This window comes from Malaclemys terrapin, chromosome 6 (genome assembly GCF_027887155.1).
Source record: "Malaclemys terrapin pileata isolate rMalTer1 chromosome 6, rMalTer1.hap1, whole genome shotgun sequence".
NCBI classification, from domain to species: domain Eukaryota; kingdom Metazoa; phylum Chordata; order Testudines; family Emydidae; genus Malaclemys; species Malaclemys terrapin.
Genome location: NC_071510.1, coordinates 122,124,193 through 122,145,508, shown reverse-complemented (window position 1 = coordinate 122,145,508; position 21,316 = coordinate 122,124,193). Strand labels below are relative to the sequence as shown.

Here is a 21,316-nt window from a genome sequence, read left to right as displayed (position 1 = left end):
ATAATAGTCATAGCAATAGTCACATGCAGTATAACTGCTTATTTTGTGCTCACAGAATTTCCATACACCCCTATCAACGTGACTGTCCGATTACTCAGAGCCGCCTTAAGGCCCAGTGTTCCTAATTGCATCGCTTGTGTACCTCACCCCTGCCATTGCTCCAGAAGGACACTGTTGTTTTAATTTTTCATTCTTCTCCTGCAGCTCGGAACTGCTGTTTCATTACTGAAAATGGATCCAGAGTCTCTCCCCGCTCTCCTGGGTCTGGCTGCCCCTGCCACAGCCATGACCGAGACATTAACTTTATAAAAACACTGAGATAACCAAAGGGTTAAATGCTAAATAACAAAGCCAAACAACACTAGCTACCTGTGTTTGGCAAAAAACGTCTATGAGGGTTGCAACTTTGAATGAAGATGCAAATGGATTTTTAGTGGCATTTTTAAAAAGCCAATTCATTTTAAACATACCAAAAAGGGTTTTGATAGAATAGAAGTTTGGTTTAGGTCCTTAAAACCAGGGCCGGCTCCAGGGTTTTGGCCGCCCCAAGCAGCCGAAAAAAAAAAAAAAAAAAAAAAAAAAGCCGCGATCGCGATGGCAATTTGTCGGGAGGTCCTTTGCTCTCAGCGGGAGTGAGGGACCGTCCGTCGAATTGCCACCGAATACCTGGACGTGCCGCCCCTCTCCGGAGCGGCCACCCCAAGCACCTGCTTGCCAGGCTAGTGCCTGGAGTCGGCCCTGCTTAAAACCTTACACAAATATAGTTTCACATTTAAAAAAAAAATGTTTGCTTAACATCCCTGGCCCTGCTCTAATTATTTTTACACAGTTATTCCCAGATTACATGCCCTTCTTGTACATTCAGAGTCAGTCAAGTGCCAATGGAAAACCCTGATTTCCTTTTAGTGACGTTGACTAAATCGTCCATAGTAAATGATTCAAATCAGACTGTCTCTCTGTCTGCAGCCTCTATTTACTGTTGTTTATTTACAGTCGATTCCTTTCGGAAAAGGCCCCATTTTCCTTCAGAACAGCTGTAAAGATTCCTGGGAACAAAAGCATAGTGGTAGTAATTTCCAACCCCCCCTCTCCCCAACCTCTCCAATCCTCTCCCGTATAATTTGTTTGACTGCCAGGGCTCCACCCGGCATGACTGTACCGAGTTGTACTGCCATAACTAGGTTTTATTATCAAACCAAGCATTTTCTTCTTCTAACACTTTCATTCTACCATTTCCACACACCCCGAATCTTTAATTCCCTCCAAACTCTGTAGTGTTAACTGGTGCAAAAGCTCCTTTTAACTCCTCACTCTTGTTCCTTAAATCACTTACTTATCTCCCACAGAGACACACAGTCACCGGACGATTTCTCTCAGCGGCACTGAACTTATTGCTGGGCTTTTTTGCCCTCATACGGCAAGGTGGTGCTCTTTGCCCAGACAGACTGAGCCACCACGTACAGTCCCTGAAACACGGCTGCCTTAGTCTGTGCTTTCTTTACCTTCAGATTGCTTAAGAAGGCAATATTGATATTTGTCTCCAGGGTCACCCAAAGGTCTTATTCTTTAAATATTTCAGCGGCATTTAATGGACCGCTGTTGTGCTCTGCCAATAATGTATCTATTTACAGCATTCACCAGACCTTTGCAGGGCTCTTTATGGCATTCAGCAGACCTCGGCCATGCTCTGCCAGGCATTCTTTTACAGTTGTAGCCAAAGTCCCTCCCTCTGTTCCCCTGGTGTTACTGAATTTCTCTTTAGGAGAGAATTCTACACTGGCCCCCGAGGATAGATCGCTACCCCTTCACTCTGGGGGTTTACAGCACCTGAAATTCATGTCCGCGGTCCCTTCATGGATCACCAAAATGTTGGAATAATGAATAATAATATGAGAAATCACCAAACACGAATTTAACCATAAATTCCTTTATTAAATCCAAAGCCCAAATGGTACTTTATGCAGTTGCTCTAAACATGTCTAACAGCCTAAAAATAATCAGTCACCACACCCAATATAGTAACAGAGTATTCTTAAGTTTGTGAGCAGTATACTTACAAATAGGCCAAACCTCGGGATGACTATTTCATAGATTCATAGATTCTAGGACTGGAAGGGACCTCGAGAGGTCATCGAGTCCAGTCCCCTGCCCGCATGGCAGGACCAAATACTGTCTAGACCATTCCTGATAGACATTTATCTAACCTACTCTTAAATATCTCCAGAGATGGAGATTCCACAACCTCCCTAGGCAATTTATTCCAGTGTTTAACCACCCTGACAGTTAGGAACTTATTCCTAATGTCCAACCTAGACCTCCCTTGCTGCAGTTTAAACCCATTGCTTCTTGTTCTATCCTTAGAGGCTAAGGTGAACAAGTTTTCTCCCTCCTCCTTATGACACCCTTTTAAATACCTGAAAACTGCTATCATGTCCCCTCTCAGTCTTCTCTTTTCCAAACTAAACAAACCCAATTCTTTCAGCCTTCCTTCATAGGTCATGTTCTCAAGACCCTTAATCATTCTTGTTGCTCTTCTCTGGACCCTTTCCAATCATTCTGGCATATTCCAGCATGATCAGGTAGGGTCTGACCGAGAACCTACAGTTTTATGGCTCTCTTTATACTCTTCAGCTAACTTGTTAGTTTTAGCAAAAACCCAGTTTGAAGCAGTTTAATCCTTGCTAATTCCCTTCCTCCAAGGCCTTCCTTTCTTATTTCTCTCCCCATCCTTGTTTGCTTTGGGCTTGTTTCTTTGAAGACAATTTCCCTTTGTCTTGTTAATGCAGCTTTTTATTTTATTAGTTAGTTTTGGAATCATACATCTTTCCCACACTCCAAGTAATATTAGTTATTATTCTCACGGCTTTCTTTTACTTGCTGGTTGGGGCCTTTTCCCTACTAACCACAAATGATAAAGCAAATACGTTATTTTCTTAACCAAACATAAGCTAACTCTAATTTTCTAATTGTACATTTATCCTACACAGTGGAGCATGTCTAGCAAGCATAATAAATGCATTAGACGCTTGCCAACATTTGGGATTGTGTGTGTGTGCGCACACGCATGCACATCACAAAATATGCATTTTGTACTTAATATTGAGCAACATGAACTTAGATACATGGGAACAGATCTTAATCAACGTCAATGGAGCTACATTTATTTACGCCAGCTCAAAATCTTTCACAATAAAAATCCTGAAGGAAGTGAGATATAATGAATTTAACTGCATGCTGGAATAAAAATGGACCACATGGGGCTTTAACTCCTCTTAAAATTATACAGAAACTTGAAAATCCTCAGGGTCACATTGGCAACAAGAGAAATTCTAGTGTAGAGAAGAGAATACCTGATTACTTTTCTATCTGCAGACTCGTAGGCGAAGATCAACTCCCTCCTCCCCCCAAAACACACAGGAGACAAGTTGGAAATCAGCATTATCTGTGAGTATTGAGCTAATAATTCTAATGAAAGTCTCTGGTCCTTTACCAGCTACAAGTAGATACAAATAAATACAAGTAGTGTATCATAATGTATATTTTCTAATGAATGGACTACTAGATGTACCATTTTATTTCAACATGTGAAATAATATTTATAGCCCATGCCAGATGTTCCACGATTCAAACCGCACCATCCACTTCACCACTCTTCAGCGTTAGTGGGTCACTACTGTAGGTGTGGTGACAGCAGAATGCTATGGTTGCAATGTACAGCAGAATGGAATTAACTTGATTTGGGGAGAGGATACATTTATGCAATACCTAGAGCTCCATTATAAGACATATTGGCTCTGGATAGATGAGAGAGAAAAATCAACTGGCTTCTCATTCACTGCAGAAGAATCACTGCTGTAGCTTAATTTTTGTACATCAGAAATTCATGTAGTTTTTTTTCTTCCAATAGGCTATTTCATTATAACTACGAAATATTTTAACTAAACAGTATTGTTCTCCTAAAAGCTATAATTTACTTAAGGCTACAGTGAGATATCTTACCTAACAGCTCAAAATTCTCAAGGGAAGGGGAATAAAAAAAAAAGCAGTTGGAATTATTGTATAATGTAAACAATGCACCTATTTTGTGTAAATCAGCAGTAAATAGAGTAACTCTGTGATGTGACAGGTCAGAATTTGACAGGACAGTTCCTTGCATCCTGATCGCTTTCTAAATGCAGTTCTTGGGTGTTTATCTCTCACTCTTGAGCTGTATAAAGTAAGAGTTGGAGCAGACCCATACATGGAGTTGTATCGTGTTCAAAATGAAACTCCCACAAAATACACATCAGGAATATTCCTTAGCTCATCTACTTTTATTGTAGGTTCTATAGATCAACCAGCAGATTTTTTTTTTAAATGGTTTCATACCAAACCAGTAAGGAGCACATGTTATAAATTATCATTGTAAATCCATAGAGACTAATGGAGTTACTCTGGATTTACGGTGACATAATCAAGAACAGAATTTAACCCTTAACTGGAATCTTAGCACATACACACACACAAAATTCACAGAATCATGAGAACTCAGAGAGAGACAAAAGAAATTGAAGCCAATTACTTCAGTCACATGTCACTGCAGAATTGTCCTCTGATGTACATTTTCCAGTTCCTCCCCACCTCTAATTTAAAATACTCTTTAGAAGAGTGGAAATCAATGTTAATTTTACTTTAATAGCATATTTATTTATTAAAGGACGAACTGCTGGCCTGAGTAACTACCATGAATTCAAGAGACTTACTCTAGATTTACTCCCATGTAACCTACATCAGAATGTGCCCCTGTGAGCGCATTTTTCAACATAAGATTTCATGTCATTACCTTATAGTATTGTAGACTGCAATGAAAACCGCTGTAAGTCTGCAGTGTCATTAAAAACATTCAAAACCAACTCTGTCGGCCTCAATTTTTCAATGGGTCAGATCTCACTTTAGCTTTCCTTTGAGTACTAGATGGAGTCATCAAATTTTAGTTTACACCTTGCAGGTTGCACAGAATTCTCTGTCCATTTGGGTAGGGGCAGGGTTGTTGCTGAGGGAGTAGGAGAGAGGCTCATTTTGTTCTTTATTAATGTATTTGTTTATAAGAATATAAAGACCAAATCATACAAGACTCTTGGGCAAAATAAGCTGATTTTCCCATCCTCCAGCAGCAAGCATACTACTAATATCATGGCAAGAAAGCCGGGATACATTACATAGCTATTTTGATAGATGAGCCAGAAATTTGGAAGCCAGGCTGTGATCCTGCATCATTTAAGTCAATGAAAACAGGATCTGGCCCTTAATAATCCCATGATCCTTCCTGAGATTAATCATGAACTCTGCCTTTACATGCCATGCTGCTGTGGGCATGTTTCCTACTGATTTCCTTATGCTTGCCCTTTATCACACATGACACGCTAGGAAGAATGAACGGCTGTTCTCTGAGCGATGTTTGTGACATCTCCAGTAGGCCATTCTTGGCCGACTCGCCTCTTGATGGACACAGGCCTAACGAATCTGAGTATAAGCACCACCTCTGGCCAGCCCACTCTCCAGACCTCCCAGCAAGAGTGCCGCTTTTGGAGATGCTGGAAGACCAGGTAGGCATAGCTTTAATGCAGCCTTCTTCTGAGGATGAAGTTCAGGCCAGAGCAGTGGAAGGGCATGTCCAAACAAATGTCACACTCTCCTCTCACTTTGCCTCGCTACCCGCACAGAGAACTGGGGCAATTTCTCCTCTCAGTTAAGTCCATGAAAATCCAGAGCAATTCCACTCAGTTCAGTGGAGTCCCCCAGATTTACACCTGCATAGTGGAGAGCAGAATTTGTCCCATAAGATAATTGTGTTTAAATTAATTGACTGTCCCCTTAAGCACATGAACTGATAAACAACATAATGACTAGGCCCTATTGGCGTTCACACACACTCTCTTACATTTAGAACTCCGCATCTCACTGAGGCTTAAAGGATTAATCTATAGCCCAGGGCAAGTGTTCCTTTGAACAGAGAGAAGAAACTAGTGAAAGTTGCCCTAATCATGTTTTTCACCACAGGGCAGGTTCTGCACATTTAGCACCAATAAAGTTTAAATTTCACTATTAATTTAGGCCCCTATTCAACAAAACACTTAAATCCCTTCTTGGCATCAATGGAATAAGCCCATTCTTAAATTCCTTACTGAACAGGAATGGATTCATGCATGTACAGACAGTTAACTATGTGCTGTCTTGAATTTCGGCCTTAAGCATGTACTATTTTCATCTCTACTATACGACTTACCTGACCAGGTATGCAGATCCTTCTTCGTAGGGACATTATGTTCCCTACTGTGTAACATTTCCAAATTACTTTGATGTAAACCATCTCAGTTAGCTCTCCAGCGGCAAACCATTGTACAGGCAATCATAAAATCTGAGTTTTACAGCCTCTTTGGTACATGCCTCGGTTTTGCTGCCAAGCAGTGTGGCGTCTTTGTATTTCTCCATGTGTTTTAAAAAACCCGTCCTGGACAGATCATTTCATTTACCAAGTGTTTACAGCATGATCTCTTTCAGATAAACCGCTCGTGTTTCAGTTTGTCATTTGGGTCCTGCAAGGAACATCCCAGGTGATGTTCGTCAATAACCCTATCAGTAGGCTTATCGTGTACACAAATACCTAGTTACTCAATCAGAATGCAAGGAAGCATGTGAGGTATGCTAAGCGCTGAATACATATTACATTTTTCTGCCAAACCCAAAACACACTTTCTATTGGTTTTATGAATTAGCCAATTTTTTTCTGCATAATAATTAACAGGAAAAAAAAATCATTCTTTTGTTTAAATGCTGAGTCATTTGTCTGTACATTCAACCGTTGCCCACAAGCACTTTTCTTGGATGGAAAATTCTGATACTTGATTTTTTATACTGGAAGTGGTCAAGTATACTCCCATTCTGAAATGAAAGATTTAAAAAATAATAAAAGTACAAAGCATTTGTTGCAGTGATTATGCCTAGGAAAGTGAGGAAGGTGGGAAGGTTAAACAAAAAACCAAAATGAGTAACAGAACCATGGAGATATGTATGTACAGGCCGTGCTGCACTGAATAACCACATGATCTTATTATTGTCATCGTTTTCTTCCTTTTTGCTCCCCTTACTTGTCTGTTGATATTCCTTATTTATTGGGTCACGCACCTGAAGTAAGATTGTATGTTCTTCTGGGCAGGGGTCACATCTGCACTTGTTTTGGTGCGCACCTACACTAGCATAGTTTTGGTTTTTCAAAAAATAAAGTGATTTTTGTATGTCTGGGCAAAAAATGATTTTTATACTTTTTTCAAAGTTGTGCCATAGTCTATGGCAGTAAACTGGTGGCCAGTGTGTGCATGTAACCATGTGCTCCTCCGGACTTAGTCAGAACTGCTCAGCTGTGTGTTATAGGCCCTAAACTGCTACAGCTAAGGGAGATTTTCCTTTAGTGTAAGTATAGGGCCTGTACTTTTGGAGCATGAGTTCTATCCCTACTGCCGCCATGAAGCTCCAAGTGACCCTAATGTGCAGCATAGTGTTAACTGTTAAGCCCTAAATGGCTATAGACTTATTATAATCTTTGTGTGTAAAATATAATGTCATATTTAAATTATCTACTCATAGTCTTACCAGTGGGGTGCCCTAGTACATTTTGCTTCCTGTGTAGGCAATAGTCCACCAATCAGAACAGATGTAGCTTTAATTTGCCATTCACTGCAATGTCTTCTTTTCCTCAACAATTGGCCTGGATGGGTCCTATCGTGCCAAATAGTGAGTGAATTCCAATGAAAGCTTTGGGGATTTTGAGCTCATGGTGCTAAATTGGGATTTGCTCCCTGAGCACTTAAGACAAGATTTTCAAAAAAAGTGTGTGTGATTAGGATCCTACATTCATACGGTCTTTCCAATGACTTCAACAGGCCTCGGATCAGGCCCCTAGTCTCTTAAATAAGTGCTGAGCACTTTTGAAAATCAGGCATTCAGGCCAGAACCGCAAAGGCATTTAGATGCCTAACTCCCATTGATCTCCATGGGAACTAGGCACCTACCTATCTTTGAGGCTCTGCACCTAAGACCCTAATTCAGACAAACATATAAGAACAAGCTTATCTTTAAGCAAGGGAGTAGTAGTGTGAGGGACTATGCACATGCTTAAAGTTAAACCTGTGTTTTTGGGCTTTGCTGTATTTGACCTCATTTAAGTGATTAAATATGGACATGTGGTCCTACCTTTAAGCACTCACTTTTGATGGCTGGAAGAAACAGCTAGACAAATTCAAACCAAAAATAAGGTGAAAAAAACGTTAACAGTGAGTGTACATATCCATTGGAACAGCTTCCCAAGGGACGTGGTGGATTCTCCGTAACATGGAGTTTTGGGACTAAATCTTGGCTCCGCTGACATCAGTGGCAAAACTCCCATTGGTTTTAATAGGGCCATGGTTTCACCCTTTAAATCAAGAATTGATTTAGTTCTAGAAGGTAGATTGTAGCTGAACCACATGTTATTACTGAGTGAAACTATGGCCCGGATTACGCCTCAGGTCATTCTAGATGACCATGGTTCCTTCTGGCCTTCAGATTTATGAAACTATGAAAATCTTGACCTTGGGTACTGGGGTGAGAGGCAATACAGAGAACCTGACAGAGATTGAAGACACGACCTTCTCATCCAATGAAGAGCGATACTTTAAAGAAAAGCACATAGTTCCATAATAGACCACCTTCTCTCTAATTGCTCCCAGTTTCAGAGTGCAATAAATACTAAGTGGCAGAGGGAATAATTGGGGCATCGTAATGCATTGTCTCCTTTCCTGAATTCCTTCAAAGGCTCTGAAAGCACCCATGGAGGATGTTGAAGTCAAGATAGAAACGAAAGGGGAAAGGAAGACACAAAACCAGACTCCAGTGAGAAAATGTGGGAAGCAAGTCTGCAAAGCCGTGGGCTATATCACAGGAGACATGAAACAGTTTGGAATCTGGCTTCAAGGTAAGCCCATTTCAACTGAGCCAATTAGAGTACATCAGAAAAGCACTGTGGCTAATAATTAGCGACCAGCGTGTTCCATCTGTGTTAACTAATTCAAGGATGATCTGGTTCAATAAACTGCAGAATAGAAATGATAATACTGAACCATTCCTACATTGTAGGGGAAATGCCCCCTTGTGCAAAAAGCCAGCCAAAGCTCATCCACCAGCCAAGTCCAGAGGGGGCATAAGCGGAAATTCACCCCATGTGCCGGCCCCTCTGCAAAGGAGTGAATTTCATCTTGTGAGCATAACAGAGGATGTTTATTTCAATGTTGGGTCGTTCCTTATCATGCTCCCCTTTCTTTCCACAGACTAATGTTTATCATGCCCAAATGCCAATGTGAAGTTAAATCATTCCTCCATGGGTTTCGATCACTCAATAAATCAGCAGCGAGATACTCACCTAATCTGCCATCCGAGATGCAGACATCATAAGTAAGCCAGTTTGTATGAATCTGGCCCTGTATGCTTTAGAATAGGGAACTCTAACAGCTGCGCTATTCGTCTCCGTTAGTCTTCCAGCTGCAAACCATTGTACAGGCAATCATAAAATCTGAGTCGAGTTTTACAGCCTCGTCGATAACGTGCCTTGGTTTTGCTGCCAAGCAGTGTGGCATCCTTGCATTTCTCCGTGCGTTTCCAGAAAACCGTCCTGGAAGGACCATCTCATTTACCAAGTGTTTACAATGTGATCTCTTTCAGGTAAACCACTCCCATTTCAGTTTGTCGACTGGGTCCTGCGAGGGATATCCCAGGTGATGTTCGTCAATAACCCTCTCAGTGGGCTTATCATGATTGTTGGGTTCCTGGTCCAGAATCGTTGGTGGACGCTCACAGGCTGTTTAGGAACAGCTGTCTCAACATTAATAGCACTTCTTCTTCATCAAGACAGGTAGGTTGGTCTGGTGATTTAAAATATTGTGATAAGTGAGAAATAAGATCCACGTTCAAATATCTGCCCTTTGATGTGCTGAGTGGCTAGTACTGCCTTAGCTTAACAGATCAATAGAAAGAAAAAGTGCTTCCTAACTTATTCCTATATAGGTTGTTATACTCTGAAACATAACCGTGGGGGAATGCTGTCTTCACTAAGAAATACATTTTTCCGACACCTTCAAGGACCGAGCTCCTGAAATCCTAACTGAGGCCAAACAAGCCCAGGAGCTAGGATATGTGCACGCTGCAGTAGACCAACCTGAGCTAACTTTGGCCTAGCCAGCTAGAGTAACAGTAACAGTGAAGCCAGAGCTGCTGGAGTACATACCCATGGTGCTATGGCTTCACTGCTGCTGTAGTCTGGGCTAGCTCTATCATAGAATTATAGACGCGTAGGGACCTCGAGAGGTCATCTACTCCAGTCCCCTGCACTCCCAGGAGCCTGTGCCCTGTGCCGGCAGCTCCTTCAGTGTGGCTGACGGGCACCAGGCTCACCAGCAGCTGTCCCTGGTCGCACTAGTCCTGTCCGTGAGCGTGTGAGCCACTTGCACACACTAGCACAACAAGGGACAGCAGTTCCCAGTAAAGCCCCAGTGCTCTGCAGATATCCAATTTATATCTGCATTCGTGGGGGTGGAGCACAGGTGGGGCCTTGGGGAGAGAAGTCCAAGCAGGTGTGGGCCTCAAGGCAAAGCAGGGGGCATGGCCCCCCACTTCTAGGAAGCATCTGGTGCTTGCACACAGCCTCCCCAAATTCAGGGGTCACACGCCACCCATGCCTGTTCTCAGAGGTTAAGGAGAGCAAATATTTTCCCTCCTTGTAACAACTATTTATGTACTTGAAAACTATCATCATGTCCCCTCTCAGTAGTCTCTTTTCCAGACTAAACAAACCCAATTTTTTCAGTCTTCCCTTATAAGTCACGTTTTCTAGACCTTTAATAATTTTTGTTGCTCTTCTCTGGACTTTCTCCAATTGTCCACATTTTTCCTGAAATGTGGCATCCAGAACTGGACACAATACTTCAGTTGAGGCCTACTCAGCACAGAGGAGAGCAGAAGAATTACTTCTCGTGTCTTGCTTACAACATTTCTGCTAATATATCCCAGAATGATACGAAGTGTTACACTGTTGACTCATATTTAGCTTGTGATCCACTATGACCCCCAGATCTTTTTCTGCAGTACTTAGGGTTACCATTCGTCCGGATTTACCCGGACATGTCCTCCTTTTGTGTGCTAAAAATAGCGTCCGGGGGGAATTTGTAAAGCACTCACAATGTCCGGGATTAGCAGAGCGAGCGGCTGGGAGGGCTGCAGGGAAGTCCCGGGCTGGACTCAGGAGCAGCTGTAGAGGAGCCGGATCCGCCCTGCATTCTGAGCCGGCAGCTCCCTTGCAGCCCAGTCCAGCAGCACTGTGCAGGGCCAGACCGGGTTTTGTTGTGCAGGGCCAGACCGGGTTTTGTTGTGCTGGGGAGCTCAGCCACGTGTCCGGCTCCGCTGCACAGAGCCCAACACTCTGTTCTGAGCAGCAGGGTAAGGGGGACCGGGGGCAGGAAGGTTCTGGAGGGGGCAGTCAAGAAACGGGGGGGGCTTTTTGGGGGGAGTGGAGAAAGTTTTGGGCAGTCAGGGTACAGGTAGGGGGTAGGGTCCTGGGGGGCAGTTGGGGGGGGGGTCTTAGGAGGGGGCAGTTAGGGGACAAGGAACAGGGAGTCTTAGGTAGGGGGTGGGGTTCTGGAGGGCAGTTAGGAGCAGGGGTCCCAGGAGGGGGCAGTCAGGGGACAAGGAGCAGGGGGGGGTGTTTGGGAGTTCTGGGGGGGGCTGTCAGGTGGCAGGGGTGGGGAGATGGATCGGAGCAGTCAGGGGACAGGGAGCAGAGGGGTTTAGATGGGTTGGGAGTTCTGGGGAGGGAGTGGGGAGTGGTTGGATGGGGCGTGGGAGTCCCAGGGGTCTGTCTGGGGGTGGGGGTGTGGATAAGGGTGGGGCAGTCAGGGGACAAGAGGCAGGGAGGCTTAGATAGGGAGTGGAGTCCTCGGGGGCAGTTAGGAGCAGGGGTCCCAGGAGGGGGCAGTCAGGGGACAAGGAGCAGGGGGGGAGTGTTTGGGAGTTCTGGGGGGGGCTGTCAGGTGGCAGGGGTGGGGAGATGGATCGGAGCAGTCAGGGGACAGGGAGCAGAGGGGTTTAGATGGGTTGGGAGTTCGGGGGGGGGGGCTGTCAGGGGGTGGGGAGTGGTTGGATGGGGCGTGGGAGTCCCAGGGGTCTGTCTGGGGGTGGGGGTGTGGATAAGGGTTGGGGCAGTCAGGGGACAAGAGGCAGGGAGGCTTAGATAGGGAGTGGAGTCCTGGGGGGCAGTTAGGGGCAGGGGTCCCAGGAGGGGGCAGTCAGGGGACAAGGAACGGGGGGAGGGTTGGGGGTTCTGGGGGGGCGGGAAGTGGGAGGGGCAGGGGCGGGGCTAGGGCGGGGCTCCTCCCGTCCTCTTTTTTTCTTGCTGAAATATGGTAACCCTAGCAGTACTCCTTCCTAGGCAGTTATTTCCAATTTTGTATGTGTGCAACTTATTGTTCCTTCCTAAATGGAGTACTGTGCATTTGTCCTTATTGAATTTCATCCTGTTTACATCAGACCATTTCTCCAGTTTGTCCAGATCATTTTGAATTTCCATCCTATCCTCCAAAGCCCTTGCAACACCTCCTCAAAGCTAGCCCTATACCAAATGGCACCCCAGGTGAGGAGCATCTTTGGCATCCCTCCCCCTCCATTTGTTAAACTTTTGAATATTTTTTATTGCATTTGTAGCCCATTTCATGACTTTGATGCATGATTTGCATGCATGATTTATCCCTGTCACACAAGATGATAAATTTGCACTCTAGGATCTGTAAATCTGTATTTATTCTTGCCATATATAAGCAAATACAAAAATGTATTTCCTCTAAGCTTATAGAAACTTTTTAATTTTAAGAATAATGGAAATGTGCTAACATCAAGAAATGGAATTGTGCCCCAACTTTGGGTGGACTGGTATTAAATAGTGTTATGGTAGGTGACAGCCTTAGAAGAGGTGGGGCCAGAGCACAGCAGCTACGTAGGAGAGCACTTGGCTGCAGTGGCAGCAGGCTGCTCCTTGCCCAGGCTGGGCTTCCGGGGACAGCGGCCAAGCAAGCTGGTGCCCCCCTGAAGTCCCAAGAAGCCAAGCCTGGGCAGGGAGCAGGTTTCTGCTGTTGCCCCTCCCCAGCCAGGCTGTCTCCCAGACAACTAGCTACGCTGCACAGAGCAGAGACTGGGAGCAGCTCCGTCCCGTTCCTCGCCTGGGCCAGGCTGCCAGGGAGAGCAACTGAACATACTGGGGGGTCGGCGGGGGAAGCTGATGCAGCGGGAGGACAGAGCCCCTTCCTCCCCCCCACAGGTAACGTGGGAAAGCGGGGAGGGGGCGGGGACAGTGCAGGGCCCCGGGCTGGGGTTGGGGCAGGGAGGAGACCCGTGGAGTGGTCACGTGTCCTCCTTTTGAGCTGGTGCCCCCCCAATATAGGGAGGCACCAGTCGTCATCGTCGTTCGAAGATAGGTTTTCGAAGCTCAGACTCATTAAAACCTGCACTCATCACTCACAACTGTGACCATCAGCGTGAGCCGAATCCTCAAAGCTATCCATACATTAGGAAAAGTGCCCTTCAGCTCTGCCTCATGAATGAATTGGAGAACTTGGGGTGGAAGGTGCTTCCCATGTTGCAAAATGTGACAGATGTTGTCCAATTCGACATAGAGGTCTTTATCATTGACATCCTAACATTACCCATGTGTCAGCATCCGGTGAAGGTCCACACAATATTTCAAGAGTGTTTTCCTATCCACCGGTAGCTTACTACAGTCATACAAAAAAACCCAGGTCATTTTGGGAGCTTCAGTTGTCCCAACCTTTCTTTGATGGACACTTGAGCAGTGTCGATGAGCTAGCAAAAAAGCTCCCTCTTGAATTTTTCTTCCAAGCTTCCCATCATCTCATCTCTGCCCTCATAATCAAACTGTCTCTTCTTCCAAGGAGTTTCCTTGAAGATAGGCTCAACTTCTAAGTTTTCCGCCATTTCTCTGGCAGTGGTGAAGGCATCTTCAAATCCGTTGTCTCTGTGGGCCACTGTGAAATCACACACACCCTTCTGCCCTGCATCTCCACACACACCCCACTGGTACACAGCACACCTGGAAATTACATTCCAGCACAGGAAGCAGTGATTCACCCCAGGTGAAGGGACAGAGTTAAGTGATGATGCATTTCAACAACAAAACCTTCAAGTCAATTGTCTTTCTCCCACAGATCATCCATAGCAGCGGGACTGCATGGCTATAATGGGGTCCTGGTGGGACTGCTCATAGCAGTATTCTCTGACAAGGGAGATTTCTATTGGTGGCTTCTATTGCCTGTTGCTCTTACATCCACAACATGGTAAGTTGCACACTTTTAGGCTTCTGTGAAAGCCTAAACAGTTCTGTGTCATAGAATTTAAAGGCAGAAGGGATCACCACATCACCTAGTCTGACCTCCTGCATATCACAGACCACCAACACCCACCCAACTAAATCCAACAACTGAAATGAGATCAAAATATTACAGTCCCCACAGACTAGACTCCCATGTGCCACAGGCAGAGAATAAGAGGGACTGAGGTGCATCAGTGCTTGGATTCTGATTCCTTTGGTTCCTGAGACACTGGTTGTCGTATGTTGTCTTGCATAGATTTTTACACTCATGAAATCATGCTACTACTACTCCTGGGGGAATTCTGGGCTTTGTGCATATCTAGAATTCATGTCTCCCACATATTTCTTTGCTTCTCTGCAGAAAAATGACTTTCTGACAGGGAAGCAAAGGGAAGCCACAAGAGCGGTCATGCGCCCCTCCCCAGCAGTGCAGGCAAGTCATGTCAGCCATCTGGAGCAGCTGGCAGAGAGGTAAATCGTGCAGTAATGCGGGGGTGGGGACGCCCTGGTTGGTGGCTCCTACCCTGCGCTGGGCATAACTCCTCTTACCCTGCAAGGAGCGGCTAGGGCTAGTCAGAACCACCCCTAGAAACCTCCTCAGGCTGCAGGAAGCTGCACACACACGCACATGCATACGCACACACACACACACACACACACACTCTCTCTTCCTGCCCCCATCGCTCCTCAGCCATGGGGACAGGGAGCTGCTCCCCCATCTGCCCAAACCCTATGCATCTGGATCCCCCCCATACCTAGACCTCCTGCCAAGCCTGACTGCCCCCACATCCAGAACCCTCACCACCAACCACTCACCCCACTTCCTCCCTGCACCCAACCCCCCCCCCCCCCCCCGCCAAGCCCCATCTCCTCACCCGGACTCCCCTGATCCCCACCCTCCCTGCATCTGGACCCCCACCCCTGCACCCAGACATCCCCCACTGAGCTCCCTGCACTCAAACACCCATCCTGGTGAGCCCCATCCCACCTGCACCTGGACCATCCGGATCCTCACCCCACTGAGCCCCAATCAGCTGCATCCAGACCCGCACCCCACCAAGTCCCACTCCCTCCCTAAATCCCCCACACTCAGACCCCCTCTGCTGAGCCCCATCCCCCCACACCCAGACCCCCCGATGAGCCCCAATCACCTCCCCCTGCAGAGTCCCATTGTCCCCCAATGACCCCCTGTGCATCCAGATCCGTCCCCCGCATCCAGAACACCCACTAAGCTGCCCACACCCAGATTGCCCTACACAGAACCCTCTCACCCTACACCTGGATCCCCCCCCCCCCACTAAACCCCTCCACACTTGGATCCTGCCAGGCTGAACCTCCCCAGCCACACCTGGTGGGTCGGGTGCAGCCTCACCGCCAAGTCCGGGGCCAGGGCCGGGGGCTGCAGGGTGATCTCCCACCTCTGTGCAGCCCGTGGCCTCTGTTCCCCACAGCCATTTTAAAATATTGTGCGCAGAATTTTGGGGGAGGGATGCAGAATTCCCTCCGGAGTATACCACACATGTATTGGCTTCTAAAGCTGTGATTTTTTTTACTATCATTTATCTTTATACATTTTAGATGAATCCTTTCTAAAATAAATTCCCAGTTTACATGTAAATTCCACATTTAACTGAAATTAATTCAATGTCCTAAATGTTAGCCACAGGGCTGTATGTCAGTTGCCCATTGTAATGTGAACAGCAACATTATTTTCACCATTTCCCTGCCCTTGTAAACCACAATGTTTTCATTTATTCTTTTACATGTATAAATGGGTATTGTAAAAATGTTATAAACATTTACCAGCCCAGGCACAAAACCTACTCACCTGCCCTTAACCATGATGATTGATGATCATGAAAACAACTAATGATATTTTACTGGCCTATCAAACAATGATGTGCCCAGTCAGATTGGCAATCGGTCTTTTGAACTCAGGACATTTTCCTGGAAAGGGCTGAAACGCATAGATTCTCTTGTCTGCCTGAAGCTCAGGTGGCGAATTATAACCAATTTTGTTGCTGTAACTCAAATGGTCATAGGCTTTGTCTATTGTTTTAATTATCCAGGGTCCCAACCCATAAGCTTGGATAGACTCAAAGCTTTCTCCCAGCTCAAGGCTTGGCTCTGGTCTGATTTGGGCCCCTCTCTAGCTCTACTGAATTAAGGGCCAGATCCTCTGCTGGTGTAAATCAGCTTCATTGAAGTCAATAAAGCTGCATCAGTTCACACCAACTGAAGATCTGTCCCTAAATATTTTTAGGGTAATGAAAGCAGGGAGGAAATCTGTGTATTGCTGATTGCAATGCACAAGTAGGGATGAGGGACTTGCAAGATAACCTAAAATAAATCTGATTGTATCAGAAGGACCTCTGGAACTCAAACAGTTCCTAACGAAAACCAAAAGGCATGAAGAGTATGCATTTCCTAAATTATCTGTCAGGATAATGGATAGTTTTTGCCTGGCTGAGCGATCTGAGGAATTAATCTTCACAAGCTTCTAATGAGATAATTTTGTTTTTCTCTTTCAGCCCCATTTTCTCCAGTGCTTTAGGCTCAATCTTCAGTAAGTGGGATCTTCCTGTTTTCACCCTGCCTTTCAACGCAGCAGTGACATTATACTCTGCGGCCACTGGACACTACAACCTTTTCTTCCCTACAGTCCTCATTAAACCTGCAACATCAGTGCCCAATATCACCTGGTCCAACATTGATGTGCCAAAGGTAAGAGTCACTAAAGAAACATTCCACGCCACTTACACAGTAAGCCAATAAAGAGCCATGCCCTTTTATTTTACATGACAAAGACAGAGCCCCATAATACAATTCTGTATTTACATCGTAACAAGTAACCGATATGTAATACTTTAATATGGCAACTGTCTGTTTTGGTGACTTCAATTTTAGAGTTTCCAAGTATCTTAAACATACAACTGAACCTAAATACATGTTATAATCCTCAGTGAATCTCTCTGGATTCTAATAATCCATTACCATGGAGACACTAGTCATGGCTCCATAGTTCTATTCACATTTTTGTAATGTTGGGATTACACCTTTGTATCACACATGATTAATATAGTGTATTAAGTTTTTTAAAAATCATCTTTCTGTTAAGAAATTGGCACAGACACTATCATGATGGGATCATTAGAAACTCATGTACAGGCAGAGATGCAGATTTTTTTATAGCCAATATTTATGCTGGACCTACACAAAAACAATCTTTTATACTCTAGTGGTCCCTCTACTATTATCCAACCAGTGCTATTTCCAAAGTTGTGCTGCCATCATTAATTAATGCCAATGTATAAAAAAAGCTTGTAGAAATGGGTATTTCCATTTTAAACTTGTTAAGACAGATAGGAAAAGGAAATTAACCTTTGCCAAGTGGAGAACAACAAAGAAAAAAAACCCCAATGATAATAGATGTTATTTATAAGCATCTATCAAGAATTTTAAATATATGTAGAGCAATAAAACAAAGTACAACTCCACAGGGCACATCATCAAACGAGAGCTATAGAACCAAGTCAAAACTGAAAATTACCGTATATACTCGTTCATAAGCCAAATATTTTTGGTAAAAAAGTGCCTCGTCAAAGAGCGGGGGTTGGCTTATAAACGGTCTACACCAAAATTTGATGATTTTAAACTCTATGGAATCATTGAATTGAATATCTAATACATGTTGTTTTGTTTACCTGGAGCGTCTGCAGGCATGGAGCCCCTCAGCTCCCTGTGGCCGTGGTTCGCCGTTCCCAGCCAATGGGACCTGCGGGAAGTTCCCACTGGCTGGGAACAGGAAACCGCAGCCACTGGGAGCTGAGGGGCTCCGTGCCTGTGAACGCCTCAGGTAAACAAAACATCCAGGCCCACTAGAAGCTTACCCTAATGGGCCAGGAGCCAAAGTTTGCCAACCCCTGAAATATAGGGTCGGCTTATGAAAGGGTCATACAGTTTTTGCCATTTTTACCTAACCAGCTTGGGGGGTCGGCTTATAAATGAACAGGCTAATGAACGAGTATATACAGCACTCTATATGTGGCTGGTGACCTCCCCAACACTGCGTTCCTTGCACACCTCAAATACCTATTGATTCCAAAGAGAGTTTGAGGTGCAAAGGAAGGAACAGATTCTCTGCTGAGGGAAATGAGCAAAACTCCTTTGAAGTGAATGGAAGGAGGCCCATTTATGACAGCAAAGAATTTGGCCTGGGCCTTTACTTGGCAAATACCTTCATTAGAGACCACATAAATCCTGCTTCAGTGGAGATTTATTCATATTAAAGGAAAGAATTAGAAACATCTTCTTCACGAATAACTTTGAAAGGTGAAAGAGATCATCTAGAAATGCCAGCTGGCTACCCCAAAACTGTAAGAACTATCTGCTGACAGAAAGAGCCGTTTCCATGGAACTGATGCTTATTAAAATGAGGCCTTTTGGGGAGGTGGGGGAGGCCAAAGCATTAGATTTCAGTTTATTCTGTTATCGATATCTGAACACAATATCAGTCATGAAAAAAAATGTTAGGTTGGAGACATCGCCTTACAATATCTAATACTTAAAAGGAAGTCCGCAGACTGAAGCAGAAAAAGGTGAAAGCTGTCAGTACTTTTGAATGAGTGACTACCAAGGCTCCAGGGCCAGTGCAAGGGAACTTCCACCTTGCGCCACCCCCCCACCCAGCTAACCCCCCCCCCCCCCCCCCCCGCAGCAGCTAACCCTGCCCGCCACAGCAGCTAACCCAGCCTGCCCCCCACCCGGGGAGCCCGCCGCCCTCTCCCCCCGCCCCGCAGCAGCTACCCCTCCTCTGCAGCTAACCCCGCCCGGGGAGCCCCCCCCCCCCCCCCCACGGCAGCTAATCCCGCCCGGGGAGCCCTCCCCAGCTCATCTCCGCTGAGAACACCTGCGCAACTCTAATTCTCCTCCCCTCCCAGGCTTGCGGCGCCGATTGGAGGAGAATTAGAGCGGGAACTGTGTGCTCAGCAGAAGAGGCAGAGTGGAAGTGATCTGGGGCGAGGAGCAGTTCCCCTGTGCGCCCCCTTCCCCCCCCCCCCCCAGTTACTGCGGGTGGCCCTCTCCGCCCCCGCTCACCTCCACTCCACCTCCTCGCCTGAGCGGGCTTTTAGGCACCCTCAACCACTAGGCAGTCGCCTAGTTCGCCTAGTGGTTGCACCGGCCCTGCAAGGCTCACCATCTATGTGGCTCATTTCTGGATTACTTATTAACACATCCCTTGGTTAGGTTTGCACAGAGCGAAAAATCCTGCAGGACAATAAGAGGCACCCGAGTAAGTGACAAAGAGTCACGATCAGGCATGTCAGCCCCCTGGCACGCCCTGAATAGAATTCCCAAAATAACTGCATTGTCACCAAGTGAAAAGGGTGATAAGTGTGAAATCGCAGAGCCTGACTTTGACAAGAGGTCTGAAGGAGCTTTGGCCTACTTACACTAGGCTAATTTCTCTCCTGTGCAGAAGAAACAAAAGGCCAAAGACAATGTTGAGGTGCTGATCAAGAATGCTGAAATGCAAGGGCAAGGGAGAGACTAACAACAAACAGCCTTCTTCAACTCCAGGGGCCATGGGCCTGATCCGACGCTCATTGTGGTCAATGGAAAGACTCCCGTGGACTATAATGGGAATTAGATCAGGTGCTATGCTATCAGATGAAATTTAAAATCCCCAAGAGATCCAGGTGGTGGCAGCCATGGAACACGGACTGGTAGTAAGCACTGGGAAAGCCTGAGACGTGGCTTTGAAATACTTCACTGTTTAAGCTTCAGCTTTGCTGCCAGGATTTCACGCTGACTAAACTCTCCCATAAACTTTCATATGGAATTTTTTTTGGCGGACGGTGGGGGTGCTTTCTGGTGCTTTTTCTACAACAACACAGCATGCACTGAAGCAGTTGCATTAGGACTGAGAGCAGCAGTTGCAGTGAGAGACTTAAGGAGCTCAATCTGTTTAGCTCAGGGGTGGGCAAACTACGGCCCACGGGCCAAATCTGGCCCGCGGGACTGTCCTGCCTGGCCCCCGAGCTCCTAGCCTGGGAGGTTCGCTCCCGGCCCCTCCCCTGCTGTCGCCCCTCCCCCGCAGCCTCAACTCGCTCGCTCCACTGCCGGCACAATGCTCTGGGCGACGGGGCTCGAGCTCCTGGGGCAGTGCAGCTGCAGAGCCCAGCCTCACACGGTGCTTTGAGCTGTATGGTGGTGGCGTGGCCCGGCTCCAGCCGGGTGGCACGGCTCCAGCACCACCAGCCACCGGTGCTCCAGGCAGCGCAGTAAGGAGGTGGGGGGGTTGGATAGAGGGCAGAGGAGTTTGGAGTGGCGGTCAGGGGGCAGTGATGTGGATGGTGGTCGGGGGGGAAACAGGGGGGGGCTGAATGGGGGCAGGGGTGCTGGGGGGCAGTCAGGAAGGAGGGAGGGTTGGATGGGGTGGTGAGGGACAGTCAGGGGCAGGGGTTCCAGGAGCAGTCAGGACAGGGAGAAGGGGTGTGTGGATGGGTCAGGGGTCCCAGGGGGCTGTCAGGAATGAGAGGAGGGGTTGGATAGGGTGGTGGGGATCCAGGGGCGGTCAGAGGACAGGGAGCGGGGGGGTGTGGATGGGGCAGGGGTCCCAAAGGGACCAGGCGGGGTTGGGTGGGGCAGGAGTCTCGGGGGGGGGGGGGGGCAGATAGGAGGTGGGGGCCGGCCACGACCCCCTCCCCTAACCAACCCTCCATACAATTTACTAAACCCGATGCGGCCTTCAGGCCAAAAAGGTTTTTCCCCCCATGGTTTAGCTGATCAAAAAAGAAAATCAAGAGATGGCTTGATCGTGGTGTATGAGTCACTTCACGGGAAGAAAATACCAGATAGTACAGGACTCTTTAA

General features: G+C 46.4%; 1 protein-coding gene across 1 annotated transcript in view; it reads left to right on the top strand.

Annotated features, from left to right (window-relative positions):
• The window catches only part of LOC128838814 (urea transporter 2-like), a 50,791-nt gene that overhangs the window by 13,596 nt on the left and 15,879 nt on the right, over positions 1-21,316 (top strand). The window contains exons 2-8 of the mRNA XM_054031239.1: positions 3,373-3,444; positions 5,407-5,585; positions 8,830-8,989; positions 9,733-9,922; positions 14,277-14,405; positions 16,972-17,006; positions 17,103-17,164. Coding sequence (XP_053887214.1) covers positions 5,412-5,585; positions 8,830-8,989; positions 9,733-9,922; positions 14,277-14,405; positions 16,972-17,006; positions 17,103-17,164 — 750 coding nt within the window. The 5' untranslated portion in view covers positions 3,373-3,444; positions 5,407-5,411. The remainder of the gene's footprint in view (positions 1-3,372; positions 3,445-5,406; positions 5,586-8,829; positions 8,990-9,732; positions 9,923-14,276; positions 14,406-16,971; positions 17,007-17,102; positions 17,165-21,316) is intronic.